The sequence below is a fragment of the Eleutherodactylus coqui genome, chromosome 11, assembly GCF_035609145.1.
Source record: "Eleutherodactylus coqui strain aEleCoq1 chromosome 11, aEleCoq1.hap1, whole genome shotgun sequence".
NCBI classification, from domain to species: domain Eukaryota; kingdom Metazoa; phylum Chordata; class Amphibia; order Anura; family Eleutherodactylidae; genus Eleutherodactylus; species Eleutherodactylus coqui.
In genome coordinates, this window is record NC_089847.1 from 98,539,037 (window position 1) to 98,557,948 (window position 18,912).

At 51.7% G+C, this 18,912-nt stretch overlaps 1 protein-coding gene across 1 annotated transcript; it reads right to left on the reverse strand.

The window, feature by feature from the left end:
* Positions 1 to 748: 748 nt before the first annotated feature.
* Positions 749 to 18,053, reverse strand: LOC136581761 (protein kinase C theta type-like). The gene is made up of 7 exons (XM_066582383.1): positions 17,838 to 18,053; positions 15,929 to 16,179; positions 1,892 to 1,954; positions 1,188 to 1,742; positions 1,104 to 1,110; positions 954 to 997; positions 749 to 797 (listed from the first exon to the last, which is right to left on the reverse strand). Exons 1-7 carry the CDS (start codon positions 18,051 to 18,053, stop codon positions 749 to 751), a joined length of 1,185 nt encoding a protein of 394 aa, XP_066438480.1.
* Between the last annotated feature and the right edge of the window lie 859 nt (positions 18,054 to 18,912).

The following is an 18,912-nucleotide window of genomic DNA, read 5'->3' on the forward strand; positions in this document are numbered from 1 at the left end:
AAAGTGTATCAAACTAAACCTGTTTATAGACTGTGTTGATCCAGAGGAAGGCGAAAACCCCCTTGAGGAAAGAGCCAATTATCCTGTTTTAAGGGGGGAAAATTCCTTCCTGACCCCAAATATGGCGACCAGAATAAATCTCAGGATCAAACGCCAGCAGCTCACCTCCCTGGTGTATGTGATGTCAGCTAGAAACCCTACAAAGCTGAAGATTATATATATGTATTTATATTGTATTATTTATGTGGCTACTTCTCTATAAATAAAACCTAACCCTATTTAAGGCTGTGAGCTGATCCAGAGGAAGGCAAAAACCTCCTTGAGGTACGAGCCAATTGTCCTCAAGTTGGAAAAATTCCTTCCTGACCCCAAATATGGCGGTCGGAACAAGTCCCAGAATCAAAGCCGAAATCTACACCTATCAGTGTGTGTACTTGTGTCTATGTATGTGTTAATGTCTACACTTGTGTCTATCTTAATGTATGATGTGCATGCTACTTACCTGGCCTGTGCCGAGGTCTTACTGGTAACCAGGAGTTCAGGGATAATAGTCACTCGGGCTATTTTTCCTGAACTCGCCAGCTGCCAATCAAGCACAGGCCGCTGCGGGGGTGAAGAGGGTCTTCAACAGAGGATGATGCCCGATGTCAGCCAATTATTACAGCAGATGATGTCAGGGTTGAGGGAAGCGTGGTGGAAATATGCAGCAGAGTTGATGGAGAGGATGTTTTAGGCAAGCTGAGGTCTTCTACAGCAGCAGAGTCGTGGGTTCTGGAGACAGTCGGCACGGGCTGAGCCTGCAAGACATAAGAGAGAAAATGTTTTTAAAATAAACTTTTTAAGACATGTGAAGATTTGTTACAATGTATGGATATAATGGTAGGTCTCCTGTGTGTATAAGTGTATATAGGTGTACAGATATGTATGTGTAGGTGTATATAGAGGGTACTTACCAGATGCTTGTGGCTTCATTCACTATCGGATTCTTCTCGTCATCCTAAGAAGAAGCAGAGACAGTAATTACAGGAGCAACAATAATGAAGCCAAATAGGCAGAAGACTGCGGACCTGACATGGTGACATGAAGCAGGATTACTATATGACCTCCTGTCTGACACCAGAGGAACAATGATGGTGAACACAGAGGGCAGACTGAAGAACATCATCCCTAGAGGAGTAAAATCCTACCGGGTCCAGCTTGGTGAAGTGAAATCGAATCCGTCCACGGGGTGAAGGGGTGTCCCATCCTCCGGCCACTGCAGGTTTTTATTCTCCAAAAGTCTCCTGAATGGCTTGAATGGCGGCCGTGATCTTTTCAATTCCAGTTCCTCCCAATCTATGGTGGTAAAGAAAGGGTGACCTCGGATATTCTTGCAGACACCCAGCCTCTTCTCAGGATTCTTGCGCAGCAGTCTCTCAAGAAGATGTTTTAAGTTGGCATCAAGCCAAGATGAAAATTTTGGCTGCTCTGTGGTGATGGATTCGATGACCTTTTCCTTCTTGGAGCCATGGTAGAAAGGGGACTGTCCTGCCGCCATCCTGGATACAACAATCCCCAGGCTCCACCAGTCCACTGCTGTGTCATACTCCTTTTCAAGAAGCACTTCTGGGGCCATATATTTAACTGTGCCCGTCCTTCCACAAATCTTATTAGACGAGGTGACTCCGTCTTGGGCCAGCCCCAGGTCGATCAGGCGGATGTGTCCATCTCTGTCCACCATGATGTTGTCCAGCTTTATGTCTCTGCAATGAAAAGAGAAAAGACAAATGCAAATCAGTGCAGATACAGAAGACTTGGGGATGTAGGACAGCAAACCGGGCCTAATTCAGGACTCTGGGAAAGCTGGGACACTATTACAAGGAAGCAGAGAAGTGTGGGAAATTCTGCTCACCGGTGGACGATGTTGTGTTGGTGCAGAAACTGGAGGCCGCATACAATCTCCGCTGTGTAGAATCTGACAAAGAGAAGAGTGTAGTATCAATGACATGAAATCAGTCCCCGAACATCATGTCATCATCAATGTGTCTGTCATTGTATGCCGCAAAGTGTTTAACGAGGCGGCGTGGGACTGGGGGCGGGGCGTGAAGGTGAGGGAGATTTGAGAATAGTGAGGGGTTAGAGGGAAGGGGAGGAGCTACAGACAGGAAGAGACGAGAGCGGGGAGCGGGAAAGCAGTAGAGTGTTAGACAGCGAGAGAGAAGGAGCGCTAGAGGACAACGGGATTAAAGGTGAAAGATTGCGAGAAGAACGGAGAGAGTGGAGAGAAGAGACGGCCGGAAAGAATAGGAGAAAGCCAGGAGTATCGGGTGGAAGAGGAAGCCGGAGGAAAGAAAAGGAGGACCGGGACTAGCGGGTGGAAGAAGTCGGCTGGCAAAAGAGAAGGAGCGGGTTTATCCGGTGGAAGTACAGGCCGGGGAGGCGAAGAGAGCGCGGATTTATCGGGAGAAGAAGCGTGCAGCGGAAGAAGAGGATCGTGCCAGCGCCAGCCCAGAGGAAAAGATATCCGTGGATTTACAAAATATGGAGGACCTACAAGGCTTGATCAAGGAGGCGGTGAAAAAAGACGGGACCCGGTGGCTCGAGGAGCTGCTGGCAACATGCCGGACACCCACGGTCCAGGCAACGACCACCGGGCAAGAGGAACTTCGCCAGGAATCGGGAGAAGATGGCGGCATCCAGCGAGAGGGTCCACGAGGTCGGCCGAGGAGAAGGAAGCAGCCGCCGGTAAGGCTCAGCCCGAGCCCAGCAAGGAAGAGGGGAGGACGGAGGGACAGCCGAGTCGGCGATTGCCCGAGAGGGTCCGGTAGCCCTGGCGGAGGAGGGGCGCCGGTACCTCGCCGCGCGACAGAGAGACCGGCAGCACAGGCCCTACGGTCGGCAGTCCTCGGGGACACTGAAGGCGGAGGACTGGTTATTGCTACTGGGACTGGCTCCAGACATCAGCACGAGCGCGCATCCGGGCGCAGGACCACAGCGGCGGCAGCAGGTGAGCTCAGGCTGAGCGAAGAGCGGCAGGGAAGCGCGCGGTTAGGCCGCTCGTCCTCCCAAGATGGCGGCCCAGCACGTGGGGGGGGGAGGGTAGCGCGCGAGGTGTGCAGCAGCTTTGGCCCAGGCAGGAACATAGGAGGCAGGGGTAAGGGGAAGGGAAAAGAAAAAGCAGCCGGCAGGCATGCATATAACCCCCCTGCACATAGTCCGGAGAGTTTTAGCAGTGAGTATAGCAGCAGCAGGGAAGGGGGGAGCAGCTTAGGGGAGCCCATAGGGGAACCAGCTAGTTCAGAAGAGGAAGGCCACACAGTTAGGGGAAAAGGGGCAAGGAGGCGACAGTACATTCCCGCCAGCAGGCCTAGTAATCGCTTCCAGCAGCAGTCACCCCGACACGTATTAACCCCTTCACAGAATATAGCCGTAGTGAGGCAGCAGCAGCCGGGCCAGATGCCATTCCATGACTCACGAGCCAACGGTTTCCTACCGTCGGTGTTATGTTAACCCCCGATACACTGCCCCAACAGCCGAATACTCTGATTACACCTATCCACAACCCCAGGCTCCGCGCAGGAGCTCCAAGAGGCAGGGCCAGGGGGCAAGGCAGAGGCAGAAGGCGCGAGCCAGGCAGGAGAGGCAGGAGCGGTTAGAGCGGGAGCGAGCGCAGCAGTCAGGCTTGGCATGCGTCGGCAGGGAGAGGGGCCGCGAGTCAAGTACCAGCAGTGGGCTAGAGGAACCGCAGCGATTGGTGGAACAGCCTCGGCAGTCGGACCCGCAGTTATCCCTCTATCGCGAGGACCGGGAACGGCAACGGTGGCGCGACCACGATCACAGTCGCTCAAGGCGGGAACAGCCTGGCACGTCGCAACCTCACAGCGGAGGAAGGGCACTGTATACGGCAGTGCATCAGCCCGGATATGAATCGGTCAGGAGCCGCGGGAGCGGTACAGCGGGGATAGCACCCTTGGCAATGCCGGAGGTCGGTCCAGCTGGTGAGTCCGAAATTTATGATTTGCTAAAATGTGTTATGGATCCCGCAGCGGGTGCGGAGAGGAGTGATGTGGTTGATTTGTTACGGTCGCTGCTGAGCCGGATGGAACAAAAAAGAGGGCTTTTAGTGTCCTGCGCTCCAGGGGGTTCAGGCCCGCCTGTGGGTAGTACCGGTGGTAGCTCAGCAGCGGGTTCGGAAATAGACCCGTCAGCGGGTTTGCAGTTTGGAGATTCAATGTATTGTGGTGTTGCCCCATTGGGGGTAGGTTTGACGGATGAGTTGCTGGAAAAGATTAGGAGTGGTTTGTATATAGATATATGGTCCTTGCTTTCGGCGGACCACGTAATGGTCGATAAGGAGCGTAGTTCAGAGCGCGGTTCTGACAAGAAGCCTAAAATTGCGAAGACTTTCGGTAACTGGTTGCAGGCGTATATGGTGATGGTACACGTTACGTGCCAGCACCAGCCTGCAAAAGGTCCGGAGATGATGGTGTACTTAAACACCATCTATAGCGCTTATCGGCTGCACGGGGGTGCGGCCTGGTGGCGCTATGACGAGGACTTTAGGCGTCGTATTTCGGGAAAAAGTCACATCAGTTGGGCCTCTAAGGCCACTGATGTGTGGATACAACTAATTTTAGCACAGCGTCCGGTTAAGGCGTCCTTTCCAGGGGCAGCCGCGGGGGGCACATCCCCGCAGCCCGCGGCCTCCTCTAGACCAAACGGCTCTTGTTGGTTATACAACGAGGGCCACTGCAGGTTTTACGCTACCTGCAAGTTTAGACACGAGTGCTCGGTTTGCGGGGGCCAGCACGCGGCTGTGCGCTGCTTCCGCAAGCAAAGAGCAACGCCCGCGGTGGGTGGCGCCGGCGGCCATGCGAACGCCGGTGAGAAGCCGCTTCCTGGATCCGTGGTTAGACAGATACCACAGGAAACAGGAAGCAAAAATCCTTAGAGCTGGATTTTTGGAGGGCTTTAGAATACCTTTTTATGAGCAGCAGATGACGACGCTATGCCCTAACTTAAAGTCGGCAAGAGACGACATTGAGTTAGTGACAGAGAAGGTGATGAAGGAAGTGCAGCTGGGCCGTATGGCCGGGCCCTTTGATGTTCCTCCATTCGAAAATTTACGGGTATCCCCGTTGGGCCTTGTGCCTAAGAAGGAATCCGGAAAGTTTCGGCTCATCCATCATTTATCGTTTCCAAGCGGGGGATCGGTAAATGACGGTATTTCAAAGGCAGAGGCAGCCGTGGCTTACACGTCGTTCGACTGCGCGGTACGCTTAGTGAGGTCAGCGGGCAGATTTGCCCAGTTGGCAAAAACCGACATAGAATCGGCGTTCCGGCTGCTGCCGGTTCACCCGGACTGTTTTCATTTGCTAGGTTGTAGGATCGAGGACAGGTTTTTCGTGGACATGTGTTTGCCGATGGGATGCTCCATTTCATGTTATTTTTTTGAATTGTTTAGTTCATTTTTGGAATGGATGGTACGTTATGAAACGGGCATTGCATCGGTGATACATTACCTGGACGATTTTTTGTTCGTCGGTTCAGAGACATCAGGCGACTGCGGTTTCCTATTGTCTAATTTTCAAAGGCTGATGCGTTTAGCGGGGGTCCCGCTGTCGGCAGAAAAGACGGCGGGTCCGGTCACGTGCCTGACCTTCTTAGGCATCGAGATCGATTCGGAAAACATGGTTTTTCGGCTACCGGCAGAAAAAGTCGCAAAGCTGCGCCAAGCGGTGGGGGACGTGGCCCACTGCAAAAAAGCGACACTGCGCCAGATGCAGAGTCTCTTGGGCTTATTGAACTTCGCGTGCAAGGTTATTCCGATGGGGCGGGTTTTTTCCAGGAGATTATCCTTGGCCGACGGTGGGGGTTCGCGAGCCGCATCATTTCATACGGGTGACAGCAGGAATGAAGACAGACCTGCACATATGGAGGGTCTTCCTCCAGTCCTTCAACGGGCAGGTGGTATGCCCCAAGGAGGATGTGGAAGGCCCGGCGATCAGTTTGTTCGCCGATGCGGCGGGATCGGGCGGTTTCGGCGTAATTTTTAACACCCATTGGTGCAGGGAACCCTGGCCTATGCTATGGAAAGAGAGAGGTTGGACAAAAAATATTACGTTGCTGGAATTCTTTCCGGTGGTGGTGGCCATCGAGGTATGGGAACCAGAATTACGGGACCGGAAGATTTGCTTTTGGTCCGACAATGCGGCTGTGGTGCAAACCATAAACAAGCAAACTTCGGCGTCCCCGCCGGTGTTGTCATTGTTGAGACACGTGGTATTGCGGTGTTTGCAAAGTAACATTTATTTGCGTGCGAAGCACGTCCCGGGTTGTGACAACGGAGCGGCTGATGCACTCTCTCGTTCACAGATGGACCGGTTCAGGGAGCGGCACCCAGGGGCGGATGCCGAAGGGGTACGGTGCCCGCCTTCCTTGTGGAACCTGGCCGAGGAGAGCTGCTGAGGCTGGTGGAGTCATCGGTGTCTGGGTCAACGTGGAAAAGCTATAATGCGGTTTGGGCAACGTGGTTGAGAGTGGTGGGAGGAACGGTAGTAGGAGGTGCTAGAGCAAGGGCGGCAACGTTGGACTTGTTGGCGAGAGTGCGGGATAATGGGTCGTCCGTGTATGTGGCCAAAAAACAGCTGGCAGGTGTGGCCTTCCTATTGAAGTTACACGGGGTGGCAGACGTGACAAAGGAGTTTGTGTTCCAGCAGATTATCCGAGGTTGGAAAAAGGAGAAGTCGGGCGCGGATACATGGCGACCCACTACGCAAAAATTGCTAGTGAAGTTGCTGCAGGCGTTGGAGAAAGTGTGCGCGGATGCATTCGAAGTTTTGTTATTTAGATCAGCCTTTTCGCTCGCTTTTTTCGCGGCGCTGCGCATCGGCGAGCTGGTCCCAGCGAGCAAAGCAAAACCAGGTGGTTTGGGGCAAAGGGACGTGATTGCCACGGAGTCAACGGTCAAAGTTTGCGTCAGAAAGTCAAAAACGGACTTGTATGGTAGAGGCGACTGGCTGACCATTAACAGTTCGCAGGATAGATGGTGTCCGGTGGGCATATTGAGGCGTTTCATCACAAAGCGCCCGGCGGTAGGCACCTTTTTAGCCCATGCATCGGGGGCACCGCTTACCCGTTTTCAGTTTGCGGCGGTGTTGCGTTCGGCGCTGAGGGAGTTGGGACTAAATCCGATGGAATTTGGAACCCACTTTTTCAGGATCGGGGCTGCTACGACTGCGGAAGCGCACGGCATGTCAGAAGATGGTTTAAAAAAGTTAGGAAGATGGAAATCACAGGCCTATAAGTCGTATGTTAGACCAGATCGGGTGATTGAAGGAGGTGTAGATTGAGAGGCAGTTCAGCGGTGGGGTTTTTCTTCGGTCAATGGTATTGTAGTAATATAATTTGGAGATACTTTTGGGTTTTGTTTTTGCTATATCATTTCTTTATTGCAGCGCACGAGCCATGGCATGTGTGGATCATTGGACACTCGTTCATATATTGGGCAGAGAAGAGAGCGGCAACACGACCCATGGGCAGGAACTTGGGTCTGAGCGGAGCGCTGGTAAATTGGGTGGGAGTGCGGGGGCTGCTTTGGCCCCGTTTGCTACAATTGGTGCTAAGGATTAGCAAGTGGACCCCCCGGAAGGTTATACTGGTCGTTCATGCCGGGGGGAACGACTTAGGCTGCACTAAGATGAATGACTTGTTGGTACTCATGAAGCAGGATTTGCTTCGTTTCCGGGACTGTTTTAATGATTGCACCCTGGTCTGGTCGGACATAGTGGCTCGGAGAGTTTGTAGAGGGGCCAGGAACACGGACGCCATCGAACGTGTAAGGAAGGTAGTAAACCTGCGCATGTCTCGTTTCGTGCAATCGCTGGGTGGAGTGGCAGTCCGCCACTGGGAGCTGGAGGACAAGGAAAAAGGGGCCCTGAGGATGGACGGCGTGCACCTCAATGAGGTGGGTTTGGACACCTTTTTGTCCGGACTGCAGGACGGAGTGGAGATGGCACTGGAGAGGGTTGGCGGGGGGGGGGGGCGGTATGCGCCATAGGCGTACGGCGCATGCCGCGTGGCCGGGAGCTTCCCATGCGGGCTACGGCGCAATAGGAAGGTTTACAGGCCCATGTATAGGGGCTTACGAACGTCCTCTGGGCCGTTACAGTTTTGACAAGAGTTCAGTTAGGCATGGGAGGTTAGAGTTAAAAAAGTTAGTAAAGTTAAAATTAAATAGTAAAGTTAATATATATGTTGGTATTATTTAATAAAGCTGTGGCCAACCCACGTTTTTCAGCAAGAAGTTGTGTTTGTATGTTTTTTGGTTACAGGTAAACGAACTATAGGTTAGGTTAAAAGTGCCCCCAGTCTTGTATGCCGCAAAGTGTTTAACGAGGCGGCGTGGGACTGGGGGCGGGGCGTGAAGGTGAGGGAGATTTGAGAATAGTGAGGGGTTAGAGGGAAGGGGAGGAGCTACAGACAGGAAGAGACGAGAGCGGGGAGCGGGAAAGCAGTAGAGTGTTAGACAGCGAGAGAGAAGGAGCGCTAGAGGACAACGCCCACCCGCCCGCCCAGTGGAGGGTAAAAAGGGGGTGTTGTTTTTTGTTGGAAAGTAGGAGTAGGTAGGAAGTTGTCACAGCAGAAAGTGAGGCCGGGAGCTTCCCATGCGGGCTACGGCGCAATAGGAAGGTTTACAGGCCCATGTATAGGGGCTTACGAACGTCCTCTGGGCCGTTACAGTTTTGACAAGAGTTCAGTTAGGCATGGGAGGTTAGAGTTAAAAAAGTTAGTAAAGTTAAAATTAAATAGTAAAGTTAATATATATGTTGGTATTATTTAATAAAGCTGTGGCCAACCCACGTTTTTCAGCAAGAAGTTGTGTTTGTATGTTTTTTGGTTACAGGTAAACGAACTATAGGTTAGGTTAAAAGTGCCCCCAGTCCCACCAGAAGAGAGGAGGCGCTGTTTATGGCAGCCTGTATGTCCTCCATTCTTGTACATCTGACCAGTTATGTAGCCCCCCCCCATGTCCGTCCGTCCGTCTGTCTCCTGATTGACTGGGGGCACCTTTTACTTACCTATAGTTCGTTTGACCTGTACCCAAAAAACATAACAACACGACTTCTTGCTGAAAATTGTGGGTTGGCCACAGCTTTATTAAATAATACCAACATATATATTAACTTTACTATTTAAATTTAACTTTACTAACTTTTCTAACTCTAAACCTCCCATGCCTAACTGAACTCTTGTCAAAACTGTAACGGCCCAGAGGACGTTCGTAAGCCCCTATACATGGGCCTGTAAACCTTCCTATTGCGCCGTAGCCCGCATGGGAAGCTCCCGGCCATAACTCCTGCTGTGACAACTTCCTACCTACTCCTACTTCCCTACAACCAACCCCCTTTCCACCCTCCCCTGGGCGGGCGGGTGGGCGTTTTTCCTCTAGCGCTCCTTCTCTCTCGCTGACTAACACCTTACTGCTTTCCCGCTCCCCGCTCTCGTCTTTTCCTGTCTGTAGCTCCTCCCCTTCCCTCTAAACCCTCACTATTTTCGAATCTCCTTCACCTTCGCGCCCCGCCCCCAGTCCCACGCCGCCTCGCTAAACACTTTGCGGCATCCAAGACTGGGGGCACCTTTTACTTACCTATAGTTCGTTTGACCTGTACCCAAAAAACATAACAACACGACTTCTTGCTGAAAATTGTGGGTTGGCCACAGCTTTATTAAATAATACCAACATATATATTAACTTTACTATTTAAATTTAACTTTACTAACTTTTCTAACTCTAAACCTCCCATGCCTAACTGAACTCTTGTCAAAACTGTAACGGCCCAGAGGACGTTCGTAAGCCCCTATACATGGGCCTGTAAACCTTCCTATTGCGCCGTAGCCCGCATGGGAAGCTCCCGGCCACGCGGCATGCGCCGTACGCCTATGGCGCATACCGCCCCCCCCCGCCAACCCTCTCCAGTGCCATCTCCACTCCGTCCTGCAGTCCGGACAAAAAGGTGTCCAAACCCACCTCATTGAGGTGCACGCCGTCCCTCCTCAGGGCCCCTTTTTCCTTGTCCTCCAGCTCCCAGTGGCGGACTGCCACTCCACCCAGCGATTGCACAAAACGAGATATGCGCAGGTTTATGACCTTCCTTACACGTTCGATGGCGTCCGTGTTTCTGGCCCCTCTACAAACTCTCCGTGCCACTATGTCCGACCAGACCAGGGTGCAGTCATTAAAACAGTCCCGGAAACGAAGCAAATCCTGCTTCATGAGTACCAACAAGTCATTCATCTTAGTGCATCCTAAGTCGTTCCCCCCGGCATGAACGACCAGTATAACCTTCCGGGGGGTCCACTTGCTAATTCTTAGCACCAGTTGTAGCAAACGGGGCCAAAGCAGCCCCCGCACTCCCACCCAATTTACCAGCGCTCCGCTCAGACCCAAGTTCCTGCCCATGGGTCGTGTTGCCGCTCTCTTCTCTGCCCAATATATGAACGAGTGTCCAATGATCCACACATGCCATGGCTCGTGCGCTGCAATAGAGAGGTGATATAGCAAAACAAAAACCCAAAATATTTTAAAACATATAACTACGACGCCATATAACCGACGAAACATCCACGCTTCTAAACTGCCTCTCAATCCTCACCAATTTCAATCACCCGATCTGGTCTAACATACGACTTATAGGCTTGCGATTTCCATCTTCCTAACTTTTTTAAACCATCTTCTGACATGCCGTGCGCTTCCGCAGTCGTAGCGGCCCCGATCCTGAACGAGTGGGTTCCAAATTCCATCGGATTTAGACCCAACTCCCTCAGCGCCGAACGCAACACCGCCGCAAACTGAAAACGGGTAAGCGGTGCCCCCGATGCGTGCGCTAAAAAATTGTCCACCGCTGGGCGCTTTGCGATAAAACGCCTCAATATGCCCACCGGGCACCATCTATCCTGCAAACTGCTAATGGACAGCCAGTCGCCTCTACCGTACAAATCCGTTTTAGACTTTCTGACGCAGACTTTAACCGTTGATTCCGTGGCAATCACGTCCCTTTGCCCCAAGCCACCCGGTTTTGCTTTGCTCGCCGGGACCAGCTCGCCGATGCGCAGTGCCGCGAAAAAAGCGAGCGCAAAGGCTGATCTAAATAACGAAACTTCAAATGCATCCGAGCACACTTTCTCCAACGCCTGAAACAACTTAAATAGCAATTTTTTCGTAATGGGTCGCCGTGCATCCACGCCCGCCTTCTCCTTTTTCCAACCCCGGATAATCTGCTGGAACACAAATTCCTTTGTCACGTCTGCCATACCGTGTAACTTCAATAGGAAGGCCACCCCTGCCAGCTGTTTCTTGGCCACATACACGGACGACCCATTATCCCGCACTTTTGCCAACAAGTCCAACGTTGCCGCCCTTGCTCTAGCACCTCCTACTACCGTTCCTCCTACCACACTCAACCACGCTGCCCAAACCGCATTATAGCTTTTCCACGTTGACCCAGACACCGATGATTCCACCAGCCTCAGCAGCTCTCCTCGGCCAGGTTCCACAAGGAAGGCGGGCACCGTACCCCTTCGGCATCCGCCTCTGGGTGCCGCTCCCTGAACCGGTCCATCTGTGAACGAGAGAGTGCATCAGCCGCTCCGTTGTCACAACCCGGGACATGTTTTGCACGCAAATAAATGTTACTTTGCAAACACCGCAATACCACGTGTCTCAACAATGACAACACCGGCGGTGACGCTGAAGTTTGCTTGTTTATGGTGTGCACCACCGCCGCATTGTCGGACCAAAAACAAATCTTCCGGTCCCGTAATTCTGGTTCCCATACCTCGATGGCCACCACCACCGGAAAGAATTCCAGCAACGTGATATTTTTTGTCCAACCTCTCTCTTTCCATAGTATCGGCCAGGGTTCCCTGCACCAATGGGTTGTAAAAATTACGCCGAAACCGCCCGATCCCGCCGCATCGGCGAACAAACTGATCGCCGGGCTTTCCACATCCTCCTTGGGGCATACCACCTGCCCGTTGAAGGACTGGAGGAAAACCTTCCATATGTGCAGGTCTGTCCTCATTCCTGCTGTTACCCGTATGAAGTGATGCGGCTCGCGAACTCCCACCGTCGCTAAGGACAATCTTCTGGAAAAGACCCGCCCCATCGGAATAACCTTGCACGCGAAGTTTAACAAGCCCAAGAGACTCTGCATCTGGCGCAGTGTCACTTTCCTGCAGTGGGCCACGTCCCCCACCGCTTGGCGCAGCTTTGCGACTTTATCTGCCGGTAGCCGAAAAACCATGTTTTCCGAATCGATCTCGATGCCTAAGAAGGTCAGGCACGTGACCGGACCCGCCGTTTTTTCTGCCGACAGCGGGACCCCCGCTAAACGCATCAGCCTTTGAAAATTCGCCAATAGGAAACCGCAATCGCCCGATGTCTCTGAACCGACGAACAAAAAATCGTCCAGGTAATGTATCACCGATGAGATGCCCGTTTCATAACGTACCATCCATTCCAAGAACGAACTAAACAATTCGAAAAAATAACATGAAATGGAGCATCCCATCGGCAAACACATGTCCACGAAAAACCTGTCTTCGATCCTACAACCGAGCAAATGAAAACAGTCCGGGTGGACCGGCAGCAGCCGGAAAGCCGATTCTATGTCGGTTTTTGCCAGCTGTGCAAACCTGCCCGCCGACCTCACTAAACGTACCGCGCAGTCGAACGACGTGTAAGCTACGGCTGCCTCTGCCTTCGAAATACCGTCATTTACCGATCCCCCGCTTGGGAACGATAAATGATGGATGAGCCGAAACTTTCCGGATTCCTTCTTAGGCACGAGGCCCAACGGGGATACCCGTAAATTTTCGAATGGAGGAACATTAAAGGGGCCAGCCATACGGCCCAGCTGCACCTCCTTCATCACCTTCTCTGTCACTAACTCAATGTCGTCTCTTGCCGACTTTAAGTTAGGGCATAGCGTCGTTATCTGTTGCTCATAAAAAGGTATTCTAAAGCCCTCCAAAAATCCCGCTCTAAGGATTTTTGCTTCCTGTTTCCTGTGGTATCTGTCTAACCACGGATCCAGGAAGCGGCTTCTCACCGGTGTTCGCATGGCCGCCGGCGCCGCCCACCACGGGCGTTGCTCTCTGCTTGCGGAAGCAGCGCACTGCTGCGTGCTGGCCCCCGCAAACCGAGCATTCGTGTCTAAACTTGCAGGTGGCGTAAAACCTGCAGTGGCCCTCGTTGTATAGCCAACAAGAGCCGTTTGGTCTAGAGGAGGCCGCGGGCTGCTGGGATGTGCCCCCCGCGGCTGCCCCTGGAAAGGACGCCTTAGCCGGACGCTGCGCTAAAATTAGTTGTATCCACACATCAGTGGCCTTAGAAGCCCAACTGATGTGGCTCTTTCCCGAAATGCGACGCCTAAAGTCCTCGTCATAGCGCCACCAGGCCGCACCCCCATGCAGCCGATAAGCGCTATAGATGGTGTTTAAGTACACCATCATTTCCGGACCTTTTGCGGGCTGGTGCTGGCACGTAACGTGTACCATTACCATATACGCCTGCAACCAGTTACCGAAGGTCTTCGCAATTTTAGGCTTTTTGTCAGAACCGCGCTCTGACCCACGCTCCTTATCGACCATTACGTGGTCCGCCGAAAGCAAGGACCATATATCTATATACAAACCACTCCTAATCTTCTCCAACAACTCATCCGTCAGACCCACCCCCAATGGGGCGACACCACAATACATCGAATCACCAAACTGTAAACCCGCTGACGGGTCTATTTCCGAACCCGCTGCTGAGCTACCACCGGTGCTACCCACAGGCGGGCCTGAACCCCCTGGAGCGCAGGACACTAAAAGCCCTCTTTTTTGTTCCATCCGGCTCAGCAGCGACCGCAACAACTCAACCACATCATTCCTCTCCGCACCCGCTGCGGGATCCATAAAACATTTTATCAAATCATAAATTTCGGACTCACCAGCTGGACCGACCTCCGGCGTTGCCAAGGGTGTTGTCCCCGCTGTTCCGCTCCCGCGGCTCATGACCGATTCATATCCGGGCTGATGCACTGCCGTATACAGTGCCCTTCCTCCGCTGTGGGGTTGCGACGTGCCAGGCTGTTCCCGCCTTGAGCGACTGTGATCGTGGTCTCGCCACCGTTGACGTTCCCGGTCCTCGCGATAGAGGGATAACTGCGGGTCCGACTGCCGAGGCTGTTCCACCAATCGCTGCGGTTCCTCTAGCCCGCTGCTGGTACTTGACTCGCGGCCCCTTTCCCTGCCTACGCATGCCAAGCCTGACTGCTGCGCTCGCTGCCGCTCTAACCGCTCCTGCCTCTCCTGCCTGGCTCGCGCCTTCTGCCTCTGCCTTGCCCCCTGGCCCTGCCGCTTGGAGCTCCTGCGCGGGGGCTGGGGTTGTGGGTAGGTGTAATCAGAGTATTCAGCTTGCGGGGCAGTGTATCGTGGGTTAACATAACACCGACGGTAGGAAACCGTCGGTTCGTTAGGGTCATAGAATGGCATCTGGCCCGGAGGCTGCTGCCTCGCCATGGCTGTATCCTGTGAAGGGGTTGCTACGTGCCGGGGTGACTGCAGCTGTAAGCGATTGCTAGGCCTGCTGGCGGGAAAACGCTGTCGCCTCCTTGCCCCTTTCCCCCTCCCTGTGTGGCCTTCCTCTTCGGAACTAGCTGGTTCCCCTATGGGCTCCCCTAAACTGCTCCCCCCCTCCCTACTGCTGCTATACTCGCTGCTAAAACTCTCCGGACTATGTGTAGGGGGGTTATATGCAGGCCTGCTGGCTGCCTTCTCCTTTCCCTTCCCCCTACCTTTGCCTCCTATATGCCTGCCTGGGCCAAAGCTGCTGCACACCTCGTGCGCTACCCTCCCCCCCCCACGTGCTGTGCCGCCATCTTGGGAGGACGAGCGGCCTAACCGCGCGCTTCCCTGCCGCTCTTCGCTCGGCCTGAGCTCACCTGCTGCCGCCGTCGTTGTCCTGCGCCCGGATGCGCGCTCATGACGATGCCTGGAGCCAGTCCCCGTTGCCGAAGTCCGTCCTCGGCCTTCGGTGTCCCCGCTGGCTGCCGACCGTAGGGCCTGTGCTGCCGGTCTCTCTGTCGCGCGCCGAGGTACCGGCGCCCCTCCTCCGCCGGGGCTACCGGACCCTCTCGGGCAATCGCCGACACGGCTGTCCCTCCGCCCCCCCCTCTTCCTTGCTGGGCTCGGGCTGAGCCTTACCGGCGGCTGCTTCCTTCTCCTCGGCCGGCCTCGTGGAGCCTCTTCCTGAATGCCGACATCTTCTCCCGATTCCTGGCGACGTTCCTCTTGCCCGGTGTTCGTTGCCTGGACCGCTGGTGTCCGGCATGCCGCCAGCAGCTCCTCGAGCCACCGGGTCCCGTCTTTTTTCACCGCTTCCTTGATCAGGCCTTGTAAGTCCTCCATATTTGTAAGTCCAAGGGAACTTTTCCTCTGGGCTGGCGCTGGCACGATCCTCTTCTTCCGCTGCACGCTTCCTCTCTCGATAGTCCCGCACTCTCTTCGCCTCCTCGGCCTGTACTTCCACTCGATAATCCCGCTCTACTCCTTTCGCCGTCTGCCTTCTTCCACACGCTGGTCCCGGTCCTCCTTTTCTTCTCCTCTGGCGTCCTCTTCCACCCGACACTCCTGGCTTTCTCCGGCCGTCTCTTCACTCCGCTCTCACCGTTCTTCACGCAGTCTTTCACTTTTAATCCCGTTTTTCCTCTAGCGCTCCTTCTCTCTCGCTGACTAACACCTTACTGCTTTCCCGCTCCCCGCTCTCGTCTTTTCCTGTCTGTAGCTCCTCCCCTTCCCTCTAAACCCTCACTATTTTCGAATCTCCTTCACCTTCGCGCCCCGCCCCCAGTCCCACGCCGCCTCGCTAAACACTTTGCGGCATCCAAAGTCATTTACTCACCTCACACTGCTGATGTCCAGGCGGCCGCACATCCTGATCATTGCCCTCAGGCTTCCTCCAGACAGATACTCCATGATGAAGTAGGCTTTGTTGGCAGACTGCTGTGTGGCATATAGATGGCATATGAAGGGGCAGTCTTGGGCCTTCAGGAGTATCCGTCGCTCTCTCAATATCATATCTGCTCCGCTTCCTCTGTTCACAATCTTGATGGCTGTGAAAATGTTTCTGCCAGGGAATGAGGCCAGGACCACCTTAAGAAAACAAGTAGGAAATGATCACTGACAGCGGCCAGGGGGGACAATCATATACATTTATTACATGGGGGATTTATCAGTAGGGGTTTTAGGTTATTCTGCTGCCTACGGCCGGGTCCATGCACAGCGAATCTGCATCACATCTACAGGAAACACACAAACCCTCATGTGAAAACTAGAATTTGTGTTAAAAATCTGCAATAAAATGTAACAAGCTGCAGATTTACAATCCGCACCGCAGGACAACGTGCGCAGGAGATTTGGGGTCTCTGGGGGGCGCCAGGTCTGATTACGCTGCAAGATTTCTCAATTGGAATCCGAATCGGCCGTGGGCATGAGGCATTACTTGGCAGCCGCATCAGCGATAGGTTCACTTCAATCCAACAGACAGTTGTAGAACCTTACAATACAGGTGCAAACATTTTAGCAATATTGACAATGTTCTATGGCAGCAGTGCTTCAGTGTGAGGAGTAAGTGTCATATCTATCTATATCTATCTATCTATCTATCTATCATCTATCTATCTATCTATCTATCTATCTATCTATCTATCTATCTATCTATCATCTATCTATCATCTATCATCTATCTATCTATCTATCATCTATCATCTATCTATCTCATATCTATCTATCTATCTATCTATCTATCTATCTATCTATCTATCATCTATCTATCTATCTATCTATCTATCTATCTATCTATCTATCTATCTATCTATCTATCATCTATCTATCATCTATCATCTATCTATCTATCTATCATCTATCATCTATCTATCTCATATCTATCTATCTATCTATCTATCTATCTATCTATCTATCATTAATCTATCTATCTATCTCATATCTATCCATCTATCTCATATCTATCTATCTATCTATCTATCTATCTATCTATCATCTATCTATCTATCTATCTATCTATCTCATATCTATCTATCTATCTATCTATCTATCTCATATCTATCTATCTATCTATCTATCTATCTATCTATCTATCTATCTATCTATCTATCTATCTATCTATCTATCTGCCTACCTGTCTGTCTGTCTGTCCATATGGTCCCATATAATACTGCCATATTATGGTAACTAATGCCATCATACATGCATAATAACCAGCACTATCCATTGCTCAAATAATATTTACAACACATTTTTCCAATCCTACCATTATTACACCCAAAGATATCATCATACTGTATATTGATGAAATAATACCTCAGCCATATAGTATTGCCATTCTATAAACCAGTACGGCTGATTTCAGATCACATTTTGGGAGATCCACTTTCAAAATACTTTTTTTTTCAAAGTCAAATGAGAACGGACAGGAAAGTGGGAAAAATAGATCTTACAAAAATGATATTAAACAGACCAACCCCCCACCAAAATGCTGCCCAGGTGAATACATACTACTACATACACTGTCTGAGTAATACTGCCATACCACCCCTAAAGACAACCTATAGACATCCATTCTTATATACAGGATTTTGATGCTACATGTGAATGTATCCTAAGCCTCTGATGTGGATGAAATGGCTGATAACAGAAGACACTAGTTTGCATTCAGTTACACAGTAAATAGAAATACAATATATTTAGGGTCACTGCACCTTTACCAGAAAATGGGAAGTTATAAAACTTACCTCTCCGAAGCCTCCTTTACCCAATGTCTGTAGGCGGGTGAAGCGACTGATGTGAAATCCGGAGTCTGATGGCCCGGGGTCCTGGCTGGTGCCCGCTGTTGGCTCCTCATGCTCTGTTATTATGTTATTCTCTCCGCTCCTCTTCTTCTTTATATTCGTGAGTCCGCTCACGCTCTTCTCTTCTCTCTTGCGCTTCTCATGTCCATTGGACGCCATTTTTCGCACTTCTGTATCCGTCAATGCAATCGCTGCAGTTGACAGTTGGAAGTAAATGGCAGTTGGCCAAGTGGAGTTCAAAGGTCAGTGAAGCTGCTGCTGGCAAGTGCTTGCCAGTACCCTGCTCTGCCATATACACAGTACTGTGGGCACCATGAGTGATGGTCTAATGCCCAGAGACATGGAAAAATTCATGGCTGGTTCTTCTAGTGCCACATTAATAGATGAGAAAGGAATGGCACTTCATGTCTGGGTTGGCAGCGGTGCCCATAGTTCATCAGAAATAGTGTGGTAATTGAAATGAACCCAGTGGAGGAATAAACCATAAAGTGTACTAATGGCAGGAATAATAAAGCCATTCAATAAGTGTCCATCCAGATACATGATGAGTATTCCCATAGGTTACAATGGGCAGCGCCCTCGCCAGTGCAGATCTGGGGGTACCAGGCAGAGATGCTGCTATGCTGCTATGGAGGTCATCCACAATGATGGATTATTCGGAGGTGTAAAATGCTAGAAAAGGGTCATTATAAATAAGCGGTCCCGGTGTGAGTTACTGTTGGGGGCTGTAAATTGGCGCAGTAATGTATATACGCCATTATAAGGCCTGAGAAGCAGTAAGACTTTATTTATTACACTGAGCCCCATAAATACTTTACCAAACAAATTTAACAGTGTCCAATCTGAAGTTGGGGGATGAGCGGTTGTGTACAAGATATTGCCAGGTTTATAGTTGGGTTTCTCAGGGCTGCATTAACCATATGGCAAACTGCAGCGCTCACTGGTATCCATTCTCCAGAGATGTAACTTGTAGATAAATGCAAAACCTGCCACAGGGCTCCCTAACTCTAATACTTCA